We start from the raw sequence: 18,930 nt of genomic DNA on the forward strand, positions 1-18,930 counted from the left end.
CGACCAGAACTGCGCACAATTCTCCAAATGCGGCCGCACCAGAGTTTTGTACAACTGCAACATGTCCTCATGGTTCCGAAACGCAATTCCTCTACCAATAAAAGCTAACACACCGTACGCCTTCTTAACAACCCTCTCAACCTGGGTGGCAACTTTCAGGGATCTATGGACATGGACACCGAGATCTCTCTGCTCGTCCACACTACCAAGAATCTTACCATTAGCCCAGTACTCTGCCTTTCTGTTATTCCTTCCAAAATGAATCACCTCACACTTTTCTGCATTAAACTCCATTTGCCACCTGTCAGCCCAGCTCTGCAGCCTATCTATGTCCCTCTGTAACTTGTAACATCCTTCTGCACTGTCCACAACTCCACCGACTTTCGTGTCATCTGCAAATTTACTCACCCATCCTTCTACGCCCTCCTCCAGGTCATTTATAAAAATGACAAACAGCAACGGCCCCAAAACAGATCCTTGTGGCACACCACTAGTAACTGGACACCAGTCAGAGCATTTCCCATCAAACACCACTCTTTGTCTTCTATCAACTAGCCAATTTCTGATCCAAACTGCTAAATCACCCTGAATCTTATAAACCTTTTCAAGACTTTTCCCACAACAGAAGTAAGGCTCACTGGCCTATAGTTACCGGGGTTATCTCTCCTCTCGTTCTTGTTCAAGGGGGATAGGTGGAACTAGCACCCTATGGTGCGAAGGAATAAATATTCCATGGTTGCCGTTCCTGATCGGTCGGAAAGAATGAGTTGGGCCATGATGTCAGGTTTTATGCTGGAATAGCTTTCTGGTCCACGCTATTCATCTACAGAATCCCTATAACGCAGAAGGCCATTTGGCCCATCTGAAAGAGCACCCTACCTCGGCCCACTACGCCTATCCCCGTGACTTCATCTAACTTGCACAGCCCTCGACACTAAGGGTAATTTTAGCAGAGCCAAACATGTCCACCTTTGGACTGTGGATGGAAAGTGGAGCACCCGGAGGAAACCCACATGGACACGGGGAGAACGTGCAAACTCCAGTCACCCAAGGCAGCAATCAAACCTGGGTCAATGGTGCTGTGAGGCAACAGTGCCATTGTGCCACTTACATGTATGGTCAATCAGAATGAGGAACCAAAATTAGAGGTCCCAGGGCACAAGGGCAGGAGAGGTTAACGCAGTGTTAAGAAATATTTTGCATTTATATAGCGCCACTCATGACCTCAGGCCATCCCAAAGTGTTTTACAACCTGCAGTCATCACTGCAATATTGGAAACACAACAATCAGTACATGAATAGTGAAGCCCCCACAAACTGCACTACAATAATGACCAAATTGTCTGTTTCCAGGAGTTTTGGTGGATACATATTGTCTAAGATACCGGAGGGAACTTCTTCAAAGTAGCACCGTGGGATCTTTTATGTATATTTGAGGTATGCAACGGGGCCCTCTGTTCAGCGTCTCGCCCCAAAGGCGGCACCTCTGACAAGAACTGCACTCCCTTAGTATCGGGCGGCACGGTAGCACAGTGGTTATAACTGTTGCTTCACAGCACCAGGGTCCCGGGTTCGATTCCCGGCTTGGGTCACTGTCTGTGCGCAGTCAGCACACTCTCCCTGTGTCTGCGTGGGTTTCCTCCGGTTGCTCGAGTTTCCTCAAAGGTGTCCTGAAAGACGTGCTTTTAGGTCATTTGGGCATTCTGAATTCTCCCTCTGTGTACCCGAACAGGTGCCAGAATGTGGTGACTAGGGGCTTTTCACACGTCATTCCATTGCAGTGTTAATGTAAGCCGACTTGTGACAATAAAGATTATTATTAAGGTCAGCCTAGGTTCTTGAGCGGACTATAATCCATAGCCTCCTAATTCCGAGGCGAGTGAGCTACTTCACTGAGTCTTCTCTGATACTGCAGTCATATCCAAAGGTATTCAATATTGAGTCAACGCATTGGGGGTGGGGACAGAAAAAAAATACACTTGACTTTATCGATTATTTGCAAAATTCTCACATTTATTTACTGCCAAAGAAGTGTTAAACTTTACATCAGATATTAGTGGTGGGGATCTCGTTATTAACAGGAAATACACAAAGATGATACTTTGAAGCAAATCTGTGCTGAGACCGTTCAAACCCTGCCTCCTCGGCCATGATAAATAAATAATCTCTCGGGGACGCGGAACGGAACGTGGCAACACTCGTAGCCCAGGGAGTCGACCTGTTCCTTTGATTGGCATGACCAGATTGGTATGAAAATACCTCATGTGCCAATCATCCCTCTCACCTCCCTCCACCCCCGCCCAACCTTTCCCCATCAAGTATATATTACAGTAAAAACAAATGGAGCCTGATTTATTCGCGTATCCAACGATTCAGTAAAGATTTAAGGGCACAACTCATTTGGCCAAACAATAAATCATTAAAGGCAGCGGGTTCCAACGGGTGAGCGAGAGAGAATGTTTTTTTTTTTAAAAAGAGCTACCGTAAGACGTGAACGATGAAGTAAAAATGGGGACATTTCTGAAGTGAAAGAAAAGAGAAAACAGATTTCATCATATGTGCAGTTGGGGAGCTTCACAATATTTTCATCAAATTTCTTCTGTTTAAAATTCTCTTATATTCAGGTCTGACAATGTATTCGATTTATTTTACAATAGCAATACAACAAAATATATTTTCTTTAGCCATTTCTCAGTGAGAACAGATAAACTGTACAGCTGAATGAACATGAGGTGTAAGGCCTGCAGCTCGGCTGCTATTGGCTAACCGGGGCCTCCGCCCGCAAAAATATGCAAGGAGGCGACTGGCTCTTTAAAAACCGACCAATGAAGCACAGTTCATCTCTGCGTTGGACAGACGCCTCTCCGGGAGCTTTTAAGGTACTACAGCTATTGCGGGATTCCAGGACCCTTTCTCTCGTATTCTAAAGTGTGGCGGGGGCCTGGGGTTTGGATTCGGGCCTGAGACCAGGCCCTGGGTTTGGGAGGGAGGGGGGGGGGGGGGGGGCAAGGAATACACGGTGCAACTATATATACAACTGTGTTCAAAACGGCTGCACTGGAATGGCCAGAAGTTCTCCCACTGCATCAACAGCAGTGCACAAAGGCGCAGAGACCCAAGGATTTAGTGTGATTTTGTTGGCGACGGAACAATACTGTGTAGCGAGAGAGTCCCTGTTCCTCACAAGATCTTCACAGAGTTGTAGCAGCCATCTGTTTTCCGTTCCTGTACAATGTAAAAGCACCACAGGTGGCTGCGTTGTCCATTCAGGTAGATACGAGGCGTGGCACCTTACAGAGGTCCTTTTATCTCTGCTTTGAGTTTTTAATGCATGTGTTTCACAGACTAGTTACCAGCTGCATTTGTCCTTCCCTCACATCCCCTTCTGGAATTGATTCCTCCTTGTTAATGGGAATAATATATCCGTCACTGTTACCCCTGCTAATTTGATAATATGTCTGGAGTTGGTTCCCAGCACCTAGATTGGGCATGCTCTTGTAGTAAAGGTCCTCATTTTCACTCCGTTTGGAGGGCGACAAGTCTTCTTCTGCCTCGGGGCTACTTTCCGGGTATGGAGAGTCTCTCAGGTTGGGCATACTCGTGTACAAGGAGTCTCTGTTGGGTGACTGCAAGGAGTCATCGACCTCGGCCGTCAGCTCCGCCACATAGCCAGCGTCGGCCTCTGGCTCCGCCCGCTTCTGCTGGTGGTACAGGAGGGAGTGGGTGCGCTGCGGAATCAGTGGGGCTTCAAGCTCCGGCTGCCGCAGCTCTCCTGGCCGGTCCCCCCGCGCCAGGGACGAAGCGTCGGCCACAATGGCGTCGTCCTCGCTGCTGCTGCCGCCGGCGGTGACCATCTTGGCGGATAGGCCGCGGTCGAGGTTGTGAGCCTTGTGGCTGCTGGCCCGGAGGTTGTTCTGCACCAGCTCGGAGATGATCATCTTCTCAAAAGCCGTGTCCCCAAGGCTCATCCCGCAGTCCAGCGCCTGCACACTGTCGTTGGAGAAATCCCCATTCCGAATGGAGTAGCTATTGTTGAAGTTGCCGTTAAGTGGTAGAGTATCCATCGCGCTTGTGTCCCGGCCGTTGTTCAGTGAATGACCTGGAAACAAGAGCAGAAGAAGAGAAAATACGTTACAGAGTTGGCAGTTTGTCCCCTTGTGGTGAAACCTTCCAAGCCAAAGAAAAATTTAATATCTTTTTAATGTAGTTCAGGACAAAATAACAATAGTTTTATTGGTAGCGTTTAAGGATAACAAGATGAGGTATTCCACCCCCCCCCCCCTCCCCCTGCTGCATCCCGCAATTCAACTCAATCAATATGGCTGATGAAGGGAGACGCTTCACATTGGCAGCATCGCCCGTTTTCAGTCACAGTGCACAGCCATTCCATGTGGCTCTATGCAAGACAAGGCAAAATAGATTTTTGTCCTGAAATACCTTAAAGTTGACTTGGGTGGGGGGGGGGGGGGGGTAAATGCACCACCTTCACAAAACATATGCTAATAAATGGGATCAAATTAAATCCAGACACGGGCAGGCAAGTCTAGTTCACAGTTCTTTGTCATGAGGTATCATGGTGCAAAGCAAAGAATGATGGCGGGGGGGGGGGGGGGGGGGGGGGGGGGGGGGGGGGGGGGGGGGGGGGGGGGGGGGGAGAGAAGGAGGTGAAAAATGGACAAGCACAAATTAAGCATGACACACACTGAACAGTCATACTCTTGGAACTACAGGTATCAGGCTCCACAAGCACCACCTGAAAACACTACAGACATCGGCTGGGTCGACTCACATGGGTAATTCACATCAAGTGTGTCTGCTCTGGCTATCTGGTGTAAGAGTAGCTGACGTACAAAAGAAAGTAAAATGGTCACTGTAACATGAGGAAGGATCACGCAAACATCTCAGAAAAACCAGTCAGAGCTAGGGGGTGGGGGTTGTCAAATGCCATCTCAGGCAACGAGGACCTTTTATTCCAGTCTCTGCTCCTGTGCGCATCGTTACGGCAGAAATGCTTCGCTTTCTTTTCGAGAGCCGCTGGGCGCCACTCACGACCCGCCCTCCGTGAGAGCCGCACCCGCGCGACCATGCTGCCTGCACCTGTCACGGTAACACTGCGGACTGGCGATTAGAGGGTGTGTGAGAGGATGGGGGCGGGTGGAGGGGGGTAAATGGGGCAAAGGGGGTTTTGTGGGATAAGGTCCCTTAAGAGACCAGGGGCCTGGGTGGGCAAATGAAGAAGGCCGTGCAGAGGTCTTCAATGGCAGGCTGCAGAAGATGAATCGCGTCACCCTCAGCATATGTGTGGGGGCAGAATGAAAAGGAGGTGCCCAGGATCCACCAACTGAGGAGGGATATGACCTCTTTGTGTGTTTGCAGGAACAGCGAATGGACGAGAAGTGGGCTAATTTACCAGCCTTGTGCTTTACAACAGCTAAGAATTCTTTCTATCATAGCACGGACACATAAAATAACCAGCACGTAATTTATCACAAGTACAGAAAAACACACACACACACACACAAATACACACTTGTTAGGACAGCATGCTTTGGAAAGTGCTACTTGTGGTATCAATTACTTTGACTGGAATGATGCAAAATGCGATTGGAATGTGACTGGCCACAGAGTGACTGCTGTGCTGTATTCAAAACGGCGTGAGGGAGGTGAGCTTTGCTGGCAACAGGAAATCAGTTTGCAAAAAAGTTACCATCCAGAGGCACCTGCTGAAATTGGGTTTGATCCACCTGACCTGGAAAGGGGGCGGGGGGGAGAGAGCGAAACATTTGTGTGGCCACCTTCAGCCTCCAGTGGGCGGGTGTGCAGTGGAAAATTCAGCGACTCCAATATGGCGCCTGCCTGCTTTATTCCGCACGGTTGAATTAGCATGAGTTCTGCTGACCTGTGCAGCTTCCAGTGAAGAGATCACTTCTCCTATCCTAGACCACCCCAGGCGCATTTCCATCAGGGCCTGCTAGACATCCAGAGCAAGGAACTCAAGTGACTAACCCCTTCCCCCAACCCCCTAAGAGCAGAACTGATCGACCAGAGAAATCCTCTTTGCTGCCTTGGAAGCTCAGTAACATTGGGGCAACGATTAGAATTTAACAACAGCAACAAGTGAGATCCAGCCAATTGAATTTACATCGGCCAAGTTCTGGCTCATGAACGTAGTCTATAAAATCCCTCTCTGATCAGCGGTGTGTCTGCAATTTTACACATTCCTTTACAAAGCCAGATAATCACAGTCAACGTCTTCCCACTGACTCTACATCCGGGTCTCCAGTTAAGTTTTCACCAATTGCCTCATTTCAAGTAAAAGATAAATAAAAAAATTAGACAAGCATGCTGGAATTTTTTTTTACATTTGATAGGCAAAGTTAATTTTGACTCCCATACTTGTCTCTCTGTAGGTCACTAGAGGGAAGCATGAGGAAAGAGCAAAAGACAAATAATGAAAAAGAAAGAAAACTCGGGTTAGATTCAACACACCACTTATAAAACACACACGTTTCCCTCTCTTTCTTTAGCTAGGGTTCATTGCTTAGATTACTCGCAGTGTTAATATGTTTGCTTGAGAGCAGGTGGAATTTGAGGGCTAAGGTATCTCGTTTGAATTGAGGTTTCTTAGCAGTGGAGGATCGATGGACTGCTTCCATTAAAATGGTAACTTTCTGTGGCGAGGGTTATCGTGGTAGTGCTTTGCGAAAGGGAAATGGCTCTAGCTGCCGTTTCAAGGCATGGTTGTGTCCCTTTTCTCGCTGCCAAGTATTTCCCCTTGCGCGAGGGGTTGCCTTGCACTGGCAACACGGCTTTTACATTCGGACTACCCCCCCGCTACCCCCCCCTCCCCCAGCTCTCCAATAGTTTGCTTCCTTGTGAGGGAGGGGGCAGCGTATGACATTCCCTCTAACCTCCACCCCGCCCAAACACCTTTTGTATTTTTTCCCAACAGGGTGAGGGGTCTGTGGCAATCAGGGGCAGTCCCTCCCTTCTCGAGTGCAGGTCACTGCCCTGGTACCTGAATTGGGTCCACTCGGAGCGGAGTAGGGACCGATTCGCAGGGTAAGAAAGCGTGGGAAATACTCCGCATCTGCATAGAGAGGGAAACAGAGCTGACGTTCGAATCCACTGCGAACAAAGCTCCCTCAGAACAAAGCTCTTATTGGACTCGATAGCGCGAGCTCTCTTCCTCTCCCCGCAGTGGCTGCCAGACCGGCTGAGTACTTCCGGAATATTCTGTGTTTATTTCCGATCTCCAGCATCCGCAGTGTTTTGCTTTTATTTTACTGAATCTTGGGGTTTGTCGAGTTTGGTTTCGCAAAGGCTTCTGCAAATGATCCCTCAGGATTTGTGAGTGTGGGGGGGGGGGGGGGGGGGGGGGGAGGCTTGGGAAGTGTGGGCGACTGGGGAGGTGAGTGTGGGAAGCAGGAAGGGAATTTTGGTGCAATGCTAAGATAAAAAATGTATCAGGGTGTTGGGGGGGGGTGATTTGTTTGCAATTAATATTTTGCTGACTAAAGAACACCGTTAACGTAATGAAGCTTCTATTTTATTGGTCAGGGCAATTCTGACTACAGTCCCACCCTAAACCCCCCCCCCATCCCACCCACCCCACCCCCCCAGCGCCCAAAAGAGAAACTTCTAGCAGTTGTGTCAACAATGGTTTTTCAAGAGTTAAGTAAGCACACCTGGTGAGCTAAACACGTCAGCTGAAGGGGAACTAAAGACAACGGTTTCCGCAAGCAAGGTGTTATAAGGGTTGTTAGTGCCATGGGGTCGCAGAAGAGGATTTGTTAGTAGATAATTGCCCGTCATCCCTAAAGCAACAAGACAGAAAAAGATACATCAGTTTGGTTTTGATTTCGTTATGCTCACAGACTCTTTCAAAACACACAAGTCAAGGCGGGCCTCTTAAAAGAAAAATGGGCTGCCACTTCAAGTTCAGCTGACAAGGCCCAGGCAGCCACGAAGTACAAATTGCTAAGCATTACGCCATTACACGTGACAAAGTCCCCAAAAATGGGCGAGGGTGACTTTCATTTTCAAGGTTCAACGAGGTTTTCTTGGGGCTGTCCGATTTGCAAGGCATTCCCCACCCTGAAGGGTAGTGAAAAATAACGATGTGTTTTCCTTGCATTAAGAAGGTCGTATACATGCGATGAATAACTGTCTCTGTGCTTGCTGCTAGCTTTCTGTTCATTGGCAAAAAACATTTTGGCACATGTTCTGTTGTTGCTGCAGTGAATGCCCCCTCCCCCTCGCCCCCCCCCCCCCCCCCCCCCACCAAACCCCCACCCTCCTTCGCTCTTCCACAACTTCCTCGCTCTCTTTCCCCCAATAGCACAGTGAGTTAATCCAGTGAGTAGCTGATCAGGGGAGGCCAAGAACATCATAGGTTCAATTCCTCGCCTCCTCTCAGCCGGGCATCTGCACCTTGCATTTATCTGGCGGCAGTTAACATCCCAAGATGCCCCCCGCCCCCTCCCCCCAACACAAGTGGCAGCAGGAGCCTTTCCTTGCCTGGAGAGTGAGGGAATAAATTGAACGGGGATAAAGAAAATCTAAATCGGCAGCGTTTCGAACCATCTCCTGATCGGCAACAAGGAGGTTTGCGGATGTTGGATGAGGTGAGAATCAGGGAATTGGCCAGCACACTCTCACAATGAAGGGGCAACCTGACAATCTGTTCTCAGTGCACTTGGGTGAGGATTGGGGGGGGGGAGATCGGGCCCTGGGAAGGCGAAGTCTCTTTGGGCATCAACCTTGGCCGTAAGGAAGCCGCAGCCAATCACAGCAAAGGAGGATGTGACCGTCCACAAAACTGTAGACCGATTAAATATTTGGGTCACTTCTCTTCTGACCTCCCGCTCCGGATGGACCTCCCGCTCAATATCGACCTCCCGCTCCGGATCCCACCACCTCACCCCTTCAAACCCTGCCGCCACTCCGTGTCTTTGTTTTAAATCATTGGTTTGCACGGTTGTTGATGCGGGATTTGGTTGCACGGTTGCTGATGCGGGATTTGGTTGCACGGTTGCTGGTGCGGGATTTGGTTGCACGGTTGCTGATGCAGGATTTGGTTGCACGGTTGCTGATGCGGGATTTATTTTGAGATTCGCAGTTCTTCTCACTATTATTCTTTTCCACAAGGCATTTATTTTAGTCTAGGATGGACAACGACAAGGTGTTAATTTGTTGAAATTAAAATGTTTGGGCAACCAGATTGTTAGTTTGATGTCTATTTTGTCATTAGGAATTTAACAGGCATAGTTTTCACCAATGACCTAAAACCTCTGACATGCTTCAGTGTTTTTCCAAAGTACCCGTATCGTTGCTGCTCTCTATTCACATAGTCTGCTTCCTTCTATATAGTGACTACTGAGATATTCAGGGCAGCGAAGCAAGGGAACAAATGAGCATCCCTTGAATCTAAATATGGAGTACTGTTACTTGTAAACGAAGCAAGTGAGGTGAAAGGGGAGACTTACACAGTCAATAAAGTATTGAGGGCCAAGTTGTGCCTTTGATCTCTGGGCCGCGTTAAGCCACATACCCGCTGCCCGAGATCAGGGGCTAGAGGGTGCGCAGAAGTGGCAAATTGACCACGTCAGATGGAATTGCATCTTTGTGATCTATTTGGCCAAACACTGCGCTAGTTGACTGCAGCTAGAAGACTTCACAGCCTAGCCCTACCCCCATCGATTCATACAATCATAGAATATTTACAGCACAGGAAGCCATTCAGCCTACTGTGTCCGTGCCAGCTCTCTGCAATTCAGCCAGTCCCACTGCGCCTCAATCCTCAGCCTTTCCCCCCCCCCAGTTCAAAGCAATTTCTTTCTCCCAATTTTGTTTACCCACGATTTAATTTGCCTCCATCACTTTCTCAGGCAGTGCATTCCAGATCCTAGCAAAGCGATGCGTAAAAAACACGTTGGCTTTGGCTGCTTTGTCATGTTCCTACGGTTCTTGATCCTCCTGCCAATGGGAGCAATTGCCCCCCATCGTTCATGATTTCGAGCATCTCTAGTCAAATCTCTTTCTCAGCTTCTGCCCTGAAAGGAGAATGGCCCCGGTTTCTCTAATCTATCCACGTAATCAAAGATTCTCTGCCCCGGAACAAGTGCCCAGCGGGTGATCACTGTACAGCTTTTTTTAGAAGCAGGCCACTTTCTTCCCCACCAACTCAAAGACTGACTGGCCAATTGCAATTATCCTCAGCTAAGATCCCACACAGGTTGGTGATTGAATTGAGGAATGCCTTGGTTTGTGTGTCTCGTACTGCAATGTTAACCCCCCGAGTACTCTACTTCAGGATACGGTTAGTCAAGGTAGACATAAGACCATAAGACATAGGAGTAGAATTAGGTCGCTCGGCTCATCGAGTCTGCTCCACCATTCAATCATGGCTGATATGTTTCTCACCCCCATTCCTCTGCCTTCCCCCCATAACCCCTAATTTATCAGGAATCTACCTATCTCTGTCTTAAAGGCACTCAGTGATTTGGCCTCCACAGCCTTCTGCGGCGAAGAGTTCCACAAATTCACCACCCTCTGGCTGAAGAAATCCCTCCTCATCTCATTCTTTAGGGATCGTCCCTTCAGGCTGAGGCTGTGGCCTCGGGTTCTAGTTTTTCCTACAAATGGAAACATCCTCTCCACGTCCACTCTAGGCCTTTCGGTGTCCTGTAAATTTCAATGAGACCCTCCACCCCTTGTTCTTCTGAACTCCAACGAGTACAGACCCTGAGTCCTCAACCGTTTCTCCTATGACAAGCTCTTCATTCCAGGGATCCAGGGCATGTTGTTGGACTAGCCGCCCAGAAGCCGACCGACTAATCCAGTCGAAAGTGAGTTCGCATCCCACTGAGGCGTTGATGTCAGTCAAATCCAGAAGTAAAAAAGGCCTCTCCTCAGTGGGATTATGGCTTGTCAGAAAAACCCGAACTGGCTCACCGAGTTCCTTCAGTGCAGGAAGTCTGCTGCCGTTCCACAGATCTCACCTAAACATGACTCCAGTCCCGCAACACCGCGGCTGCCTCTTAAATGCTCTCCGAAGTGTCCCAGTGAGGCACTCAAGGGCATCTAGGGAAGGGTAGGAGATTGTTGATGCCAAGTAAAATTGTCCATATTGAACAAAAAAAACAGGAGTGAAAATATTCTCCTCTTGTGCGCGGTGACACAACAATTTTGGACACGTCACACCCCTCATGGATGTATATTTTATCACTGCACTCTCTGCCTCTTCAAGGTAATTAAACATTTAAATGATCACACTTCAATTTAGGTCTGAGATAATGAATCACCCACTGAATATTTTACTTCAAGCGGGTCTCTCGCTGATGGCTTTAGCGTCGGATGACTCAGTCAGCAGAGAGCTTGACTCTCATGTGAAAACCTGTGTCCACTCAAGTTATCATCAAGGGACACAGGCATGTGAGGATTGCCTTATATTTATCTCAAGTCACGGCTGTGAGTCAGTGTAGAGCCCTATTCTTAATCAATTAGCAATCGACAGGATTATCACTGTGTAAAATTCATGAGTTTAGTGCAGTTGCTTCGCAGAATCCATACAGTTGACCCAGCCAGTGCAACATGATTGATGAGGGCTTTATCGGAGTTAGGTGTTCATTTGTTCAATACCTTCACTACAACAACCTGTAGCCCATGCCTTTAAGGTAGTGAAGGAAAGGCCAACCTGGCATTGGGGGTTGAGGGAGAGGAAGTGGTGAAAAGCAGTGGGAGTGAAAAAGCTAAATTTATGGGGCTGTTGAAGGCGAGTACAGGAGGGGGTGGCAACAGTGGATGAAACTAGCGTCTACTCTGAACCTAAAAAGCCATCAGTGGTCCACTGGTGCTACAGATCCACAAGGAGTAAAAAAAACACCAAACCAAATGAGGAGAGATTTGGACTGAACTTGGAAGAACTTGAAAACGAGGGAGGAGGAAGGATTCATGGAAAGGAATTCCGAGATCACATAGCTAAAGGGAGGCACGTTTGCCAGTTGCCAATGATGGGGCAGCGAAGATGCACATAGAATGCCTATGGCACAGGAGGAGGCAATTCGGCCCATTAATTCTATGCTGACTCTCCAGGAAAGCAATTTGGCTGGCTCCACTCCCTTGCCCCCCCCCCCCCCCCCCCCTGAAATTTATTTTGTCTTCAAGGTGCTGATCCAACTCTCTTTTTGAAACCCTGAACCCACCCCCACCACACACTCAGGCAGCGCATTCCAGATGCGCTGGAATTAGGGTTTAGGGTTAGGGCTGCGTAACAACGTTCTTTTCCCTCATGCCACCGTTGCTTCTTGTTAATTGCCTTAAATCGCTGCCTTCTGCTTCTCAATTCTTCCGTCGATGAAAAGGGTTTCTCTCTATTTGCTCTGTCCAGATTGCTCATGATTTTGAAAACCTCCACTGAATCTCGCCTCTCACCAATCTCTTCTCCAGGAACAGGTTTCCCAATCTATCCATGCAACTGAGGACTCTCATTCCGAGAACCATTTTTGTAAATTTTTTCTGCACCCTCACCAATGCCCTCACATCTTTCCCAAAGTGCGGTGCCCACAGCTGGACACAGTACTCCAGTTGATTCGGAACCCGTGTTTTATGCAGCTTCATCATCATTTCCTTGCTTTTGTGCACTAAGCCTCGCCTTACAAATCCAGGGATCGGGTATGCCATTTCAAATCGCTTTCTCAACCTCCCTTTTCATCGCCAATGATTTGTGGGCGGCACAGTGATTAGCACTGCTGCATCACAGCGCCAGGGACCTGGGTTCAATTCTGGTCTGTGTGGAGTCTGCATGTTCTCCCTGTGTCTGCGTGGATGTCCTCCGGGTGCTCCGGTTTCCTCCTATAGTCCAAAGATGTGCGGGTTAGGTGTATTGGCCATGATAAATTGACCTTTAAGTGTGCAGGTTAGCTGGGGATATGGGGATAGGGCGCTCTTTCAGAGGGTTGGTGCACTCGATGGGTCGATTGGCCTGTAGGGATGCACTGTAGGGATTCTAAACTGCCAAGTGTTCTGTTCCTGCGCCCCTTTTAGAAGGTGAATTTGGATGCTCTGTCATGTTTTGGACGTCCTAACACAACTGCTGGCCTTGCAATGTACCCCTCATGGGCCTGCAGCATAGAAGGAATCTAGCTCTGTGCTAGCTCTTCGGAAGGATTATCTAATTCATTAGTTTTCCCCATGTCCCTGCAATTGTTTTATTCCCTCCTTTTGTAGGTTTTACCCAGTTACCTTTTGAAAGTTACTATTGAATCTGCAGTGCATTACAAATTCTAACCACTCATTGTATAAATAAACTTTTTCTCTTGTCGCCTCTGCTTCTTTTGCCAAAGATTTGTGCCCTCGCCTCATCGACCCTTCAGCCATGCAAATAGTTTATTTCTCCGATCAAACCCCTTCATGATTTTGAACACCTCGAACTACTCTCCTTGTACCTGTCTCTGCCTGAGAGAGGACAATCCCATTTTCTTCGATCTACCGATCAAGCATTCATCCCTGCTACAATTTTAATGCATTTCTTCTGAACCCTCTCCGAAGTCTTCACTGTCTTCCTGAAGACTGGTGCCCAGAATTGGACACAACTTGGAAATATCCCCCCCAAGTTAAAGCAATGTGTTTCAGGCAATGAGGTGAGAAGAACAGTTTTGGCAGGAAGAGGAGGAAGGCTGGAGAGTTGAAGATTATCCTGTACTTGCACGAGGGCAGTACTTGACAATATGAGCTAAGTGAAAGCAGGCAATATAAGGCAGTGACAACAGTGCCTCAGAGTACAGGGAGTCTACCCAATAATTGAAAATCGAGAGACCCCAAGGCTGCTTTTCTTTATGGGTGCGTCTTTCCTCACCTGATTACCCTGGCTTTAACTCAACCTGGCAACACAATAGTATTGGTAGATTTTGGGGGGCGGGGGGGTGGGTGTCAAGGCCAGAAGAACAAGTGTTACCCTCCAGTACCCAGTTACAAGGTTCAAGGAAAACGTGTTCTCTCTTTTCCTCGATACTCCTTCCTGAAGATGTCGCTTCTCTCCTGCCCATCGACTTCCAGTAATAGTCAGTATCCACTGCATGAGCCTGGGCTGGTGTCGGCATGCGCAGTAAGCAGGAATGGGAATCTCAGGTAACAAGATTACATTGGACATATGACGCTAAAACAGGACACTTGGTCCAGCAGCACGGTTCAATTCCCATACCAGCCTCCCCGAACAGGCGCCGGAATGTGGCGACTAGGAGCTTTTCACAGTAACTACATTTGCAGCCGACTTGTGACAATAAGCGATTTTCATTACCAGTTTCTGATCCACTCCAGCCTCCTCCTGGCCTTTTCTCACCCAAATCTATCACTGCAACCCTCTATTCACTTCTCCCTCATATGCTTGTCTCGCTTCCCACTAAATAGTCGTAGAATTTTGCATGACAGATAGACGCTCTTCAGCCCATCGTGTCTGCCCGGTCATCATGCACCTATTTATTCGAATGCCTTCTTCGATCACTTGGCTCGCAGCCTTGTGTGCTTTGACGTTTCAAGTGCTCAGCTGAATGCTTCTTAAATGTTACGAGGGTTCCCCGGCTCCACCACCCTTTCAGGCAGTGTGTTCCAGAGTCTCAACATCCCCTGGGAGAAAAGCTTTTTCCTCAAATCCCTTCTGAATCTCCTGCCCCTTACCTTAAATCTATGCCGCTGGATATCAACCCATCTGCTGAGGGGGAGGTTTCTTCCTATCTATGTCCCTCACAATTTTGTAAAGGCATCTGTACCATTTGCTTCAACCACTCCCTGTGGTGACAAGTTTCACATTCAAGGGCGGCACGATGGCACAGTGGTTAGCGCTGCTGCCTCACAGCACCAGGGAGCCGGGTTCAATCCCAGCCTTGGGTCACGATCTGTGCGGAATTTGTATTTTCTCCCCGTGCCTGCGCGGGTTTCCTCCGGGTGCTCCGGTTTCCTCCCACAGTCCAAAAATGTGCAGGGTTAGGTGGATTGGCCATGCTAAATTGCCCCTTAAGTATCCAAAGGTGAGGTGGGGTTGCGGGGTTCCAGGGACAGGGCGGGGGATTGGACTTCAGTAGGGTGCTCTTTCGGAGGGTCGGTGCAGACTTGATGGGCCGAATGACCCCCTTCCGCAGTGGAGGGATTCTATGATTCTCGCCACTCTTTGGGCATCACAGTCACCCAAGGTTAGAATGATCCCGGGTCCCTGGCGCTGTGAGTAAGCAGTGCTAACGACTGTGCCACCATGTCGCCCATAATGAAGCTTCTTCTGAATTTCTTACTGGAATTTGCCTATTTGTCCCCTCCTTGCCTCGGTGAATGATACCAGTTCATGAGACTGCCTCCCCTTGCACTGCAGGTTCAAGATGGAGCCTTGGATTTTCCCAATCTGATGTGGGACTCAGCTAGCCACTGGATAAACTCACCGAGTTATCTGAAGAACCCTCAACACAATCATTCTGATTACATTTGTAAAGTAAAGGTAAAGTCGCCATAGTCCCAGATGCCCATCGGCTGCTTTCCCCTTTGAGGGGGGACAGCTGACTGGTGGTGATTTAACCGGAAGATCACCACACCTCTGGGGAGGGGGGCAAGGTTGAGAAGGCGAGCGGGGGCCTTCATGAATAACCTTAAATTTGTACATCACTTCTGTATTATCGCAACAAAAAAAAATTACACTGTTGTGGATTCAAGATATATTGAAGAGGAAAAAATGGATAAAGAAGCCTTTGAGTGGGAAAAAAAAAGTAATGTTTTCTCGTGAATGGCTTGAGAAAAATTCAGACGTGTATATTTTTTGGCCACACTAGATCTGTGGATTTTCTTTTTACGGAGCGACATCACAGAAAAGCCACAGCAGGACACGCACGAACGACAATCCCATTCCAAAAGACATTTCGTTTTGTCAATATATTTCTTCCCCACCCCCAGGAACTGACCTTGATTAAGTGTTGAAGTGCTGTTGATTTCACCTGAGATAAAGGAAGATTCTGATTGTTTTCGCACAGTGTCATTCCACATTCTTCTAATACGACTCTGTGAATAAGCCAAATAGGCTGGTGAGCAAAAGCACTCCGAATGAAAGAAAGAAAAAAAAAAGGCCGGTCTACATGAACTACCATAAAATGGACGACTGAGCTTTGACATCTCTCAGGCAATGGGGCGCTGCTCAACTTCGCACTGATGTTGGCGTGACCCTGCCGTTGCCCTAGATCTACTGGAACAGGAGCGGGGAAGCTGCCACTTCACCTGTGCGTTAATAGAGCGATGGAACCAAATATATTAACATTGACTTTGAAGATGAATTAGAGCATACACTTCTCTACGTGATGCCACCTCCTCGCACATCACTCAGTGAGTCGACTGCAAGTGGGCACTGGAGAATGAAACCAGCCTTCTCTCACGGAGAAGCTAAACTGAAAGCATTCTGCCTTTGATCCCAAATCCTAGTCCGAAGAGTCATGTTCCTTGACCATGCACGAAAACAAAATCCAGCAGCTGTTGTTAAATGCTTCATGGACCTATCTTCCCATTGACGCCAAGTCCGACCCAGGAGCATCAACCCACCCATGTCTCACGTTCCCTCAAGGACAGATAACTTGACTTTGAAAGCACAGTGACTCAGGTTAAAATCTGATTATGTTATTTTACCGTTTTAAACGGGAAGAAAGTGTAAGCAATTTAAAAAAAATAATCGATACACGGCCAATGGTTTTACAATCGTACTGTAAATGTTTTGCTTTTTTTTTCCTCTGAGCCGAATTCTTCAGCTTAAAAATCAACCTTTAAGATAAAACAAAAAGCACAAACTCTTGCTCCTGTGCTTATAAGGCTTGTTTAAGAAGGTCCCAAACAGAGATATGTTGGTTTTAGAATAAGGAAACGAGAATCATGTAAATTCTTCTTCTAAAGGCAGGGGTTTGGGCTACTCACTATGACTGACATTGTGTCGGAGTTGCGCATCCAAAGAAAACCATGTCCAGCGTTTGGCAGAGACAAGGTAGATGACCTTAGTTTGTAGAATACAATCAAATAATTAATACCCGTGGGTGGATTCGACTTGAGAAAAATTGTCTCTTTTGCCCACTTCTGTAATTACACAAGGGCATTATGCAGCACGCTATGGGAAAGCCATGACACGTTTTGTGGATAATTATCAGTTAAAACAACAACCATTTGTATTTATTAAAGTGACCGTAATGTGGTAGAAATGCCCCAAGGTACTTCACATGAATGTCACAGCTCCAGGGATCCGGGTTCAAATCCGGCCTTGGGTGACTGTCTGTGTGGAGTCTGCATGCTCTCCCCGTGTCTGCGTGGGTTTCCTCAGGGTGCTCCAGCTTCCTCCCACAGTCCAAAGATGTGCAGGTCAGGTGGACTGGCCATGCTGAATTGCCCTTTAGTTTCCAAACGTTTAGGTAGGGCTACTGGGGTAGGGTGGAGGCGAGGGATTAAGTGGGGCGCTCTTTCCAAGCACCAGTGCAGACCCGATGGGCTGAATAGCCTCCTTCTACACTGTAAATTCTATGATTCTATGAAAGCTTGACAACAAACCACGTGAGACAATAACAGGCCAGGTGATCAAAGATTTGGCCCAAGAAGTAGGTTTGAAGGAAAATCTAAAGGAGAGAAAGGTTGGAGCGGTTTAAGGAGGGAATTCTACAGCCGAAGATACAGTCACCAATAGTGGAACAATGAAAATAGGGGACGCTCATGAGAGCAGAGCTAGAGGAGTGTTATCGGGCCATAGAAGATCACAATCTAAGGAAGGCCAAAGCTATGAAGGGATTACATTGAGCAAAGCAAAAGCAAAAGAATGTAGCTTTGTATTTATGTAGCGTATCTTTCATTGACATCTCAAAGCACTTCACATGGAATTAATTATTTGGAAGCTAAGGGTTATATGGGTAAGTAAGGCAATGCCAGATCAGAAAAACAAGGAGGAGATGAATGACCACTAAGAAGTTTGAATCTCTTCTTTTACTCAAGCTCAAACTGCCGTTTGTGTTTCCCCACTGCATTTCATGTGATTTGAGCAATAGTTTACTCAGCACATTTTTAAACACTCGGGAACAAAGTTACAAAGTTCAAGTTTAATCTGCATTCACATAGCACCCTGCCTATCCCTCTGGATAGCCAAAAGTGCTTCATATGTAATTAATTATTATTTTCAAAAAAAAATCGAGCAATTTCTGTTACGCAAGCATAAGTGTGGTGGTAAAGCTGCACAAAGCAAGGTCCAGGAAATGGAAAATGAGTAAAATGTCATTCTGTTTGAGGGAGGAATGTTGTCCGACACAGTAGGAGAACTATCTGTTCTTCAGTCTGTACCATCAACGTGAAGGAGCAGTACGCTTGGATGCCCCTAGACTACTCTTAAGCATAGTGACTTTGTCTTGGTTTCGATCAATGAAGAACTCTATCCCAATGTTCCCTCAGGAATACAGGATTTTGCTTTCTCCTGTCTAATGAATTAAAAGACACCATCACAAGGAAACGTCTTGTGCACATTCAGGTTTCAAAGCCTACTAAAGAACAAATAGAATCATAGAATTTACAGTGCAGAAGGAGGCCATTCGACCCATCGAGTCTGCACCGGTTCTTGGAAAGAGCACCCTACCCAAGCCCACACCACCACACTATCCCTATAACCCAGTAATCCCACCCAACATTCAGGGCAATTTATCATGGCCAATCCACCTAACCTGCACATCTTTGGACTGCGGGAGGAAATCGGAGCACCCGGAAGAAACCCACGTGCAAACGGGGAGAACGTGCAGACTCCTCACAGACAGTGACCCAAGCTGGGAATCGAACCTGGGACCTTGAAGCTGTGAAGCAATTGTGCTAACCACTATGCTACCATGCTGCCCCTATGCTACCGTGCTGCCCCTATAACAACAAACAAATTAAAAAGTGCAGCACAGG

The 18,930-nt window shown here is 47.6% G+C and overlaps 1 protein-coding gene across 40 annotated transcripts in view; it reads right to left on the minus strand.

The window, feature by feature from the left end:
* Positions 1-1,992: 1,992 nt before the first annotated feature.
* adgrl2a (adhesion G protein-coupled receptor L2a) overlaps positions 1,993-18,930 on the minus strand; it is a 683,083-nt gene continuing 666,145 nt past the window's right edge. For 15 of the 40 annotated variants that reach the window (XM_038793693.1, XM_038793686.1, XM_038793688.1 and 12 more), the window contains 4 exons: positions 15,942-16,038; positions 7,689-7,817; positions 6,397-6,414; positions 1,993-4,099 (listed from right to left, as the gene is read on the minus strand). In XM_038793693.1, coding sequence (XP_038649621.1) covers positions 3,339-4,099; positions 6,397-6,414; positions 7,689-7,817; positions 15,942-16,038 — 1,005 coding nt within the window. In that variant the 3' untranslated portion in view covers positions 1,993-3,338. Of the gene's footprint in view, positions 4,100-4,789; positions 4,842-6,362; positions 6,415-7,688; positions 7,818-15,941; positions 16,039-18,930 lie in introns of all 40 variants that reach the window. The other 25 variants (XM_038793695.1, XM_038793692.1, XM_038793691.1 and 22 more) reach the window with 5 other exon arrangements.

Source organism: Scyliorhinus canicula, chromosome 4, assembly GCF_902713615.1.
Source record: "Scyliorhinus canicula chromosome 4, sScyCan1.1, whole genome shotgun sequence".
In the NCBI taxonomy this organism is placed as follows: domain Eukaryota; kingdom Metazoa; phylum Chordata; class Chondrichthyes; order Carcharhiniformes; family Scyliorhinidae; genus Scyliorhinus; species Scyliorhinus canicula.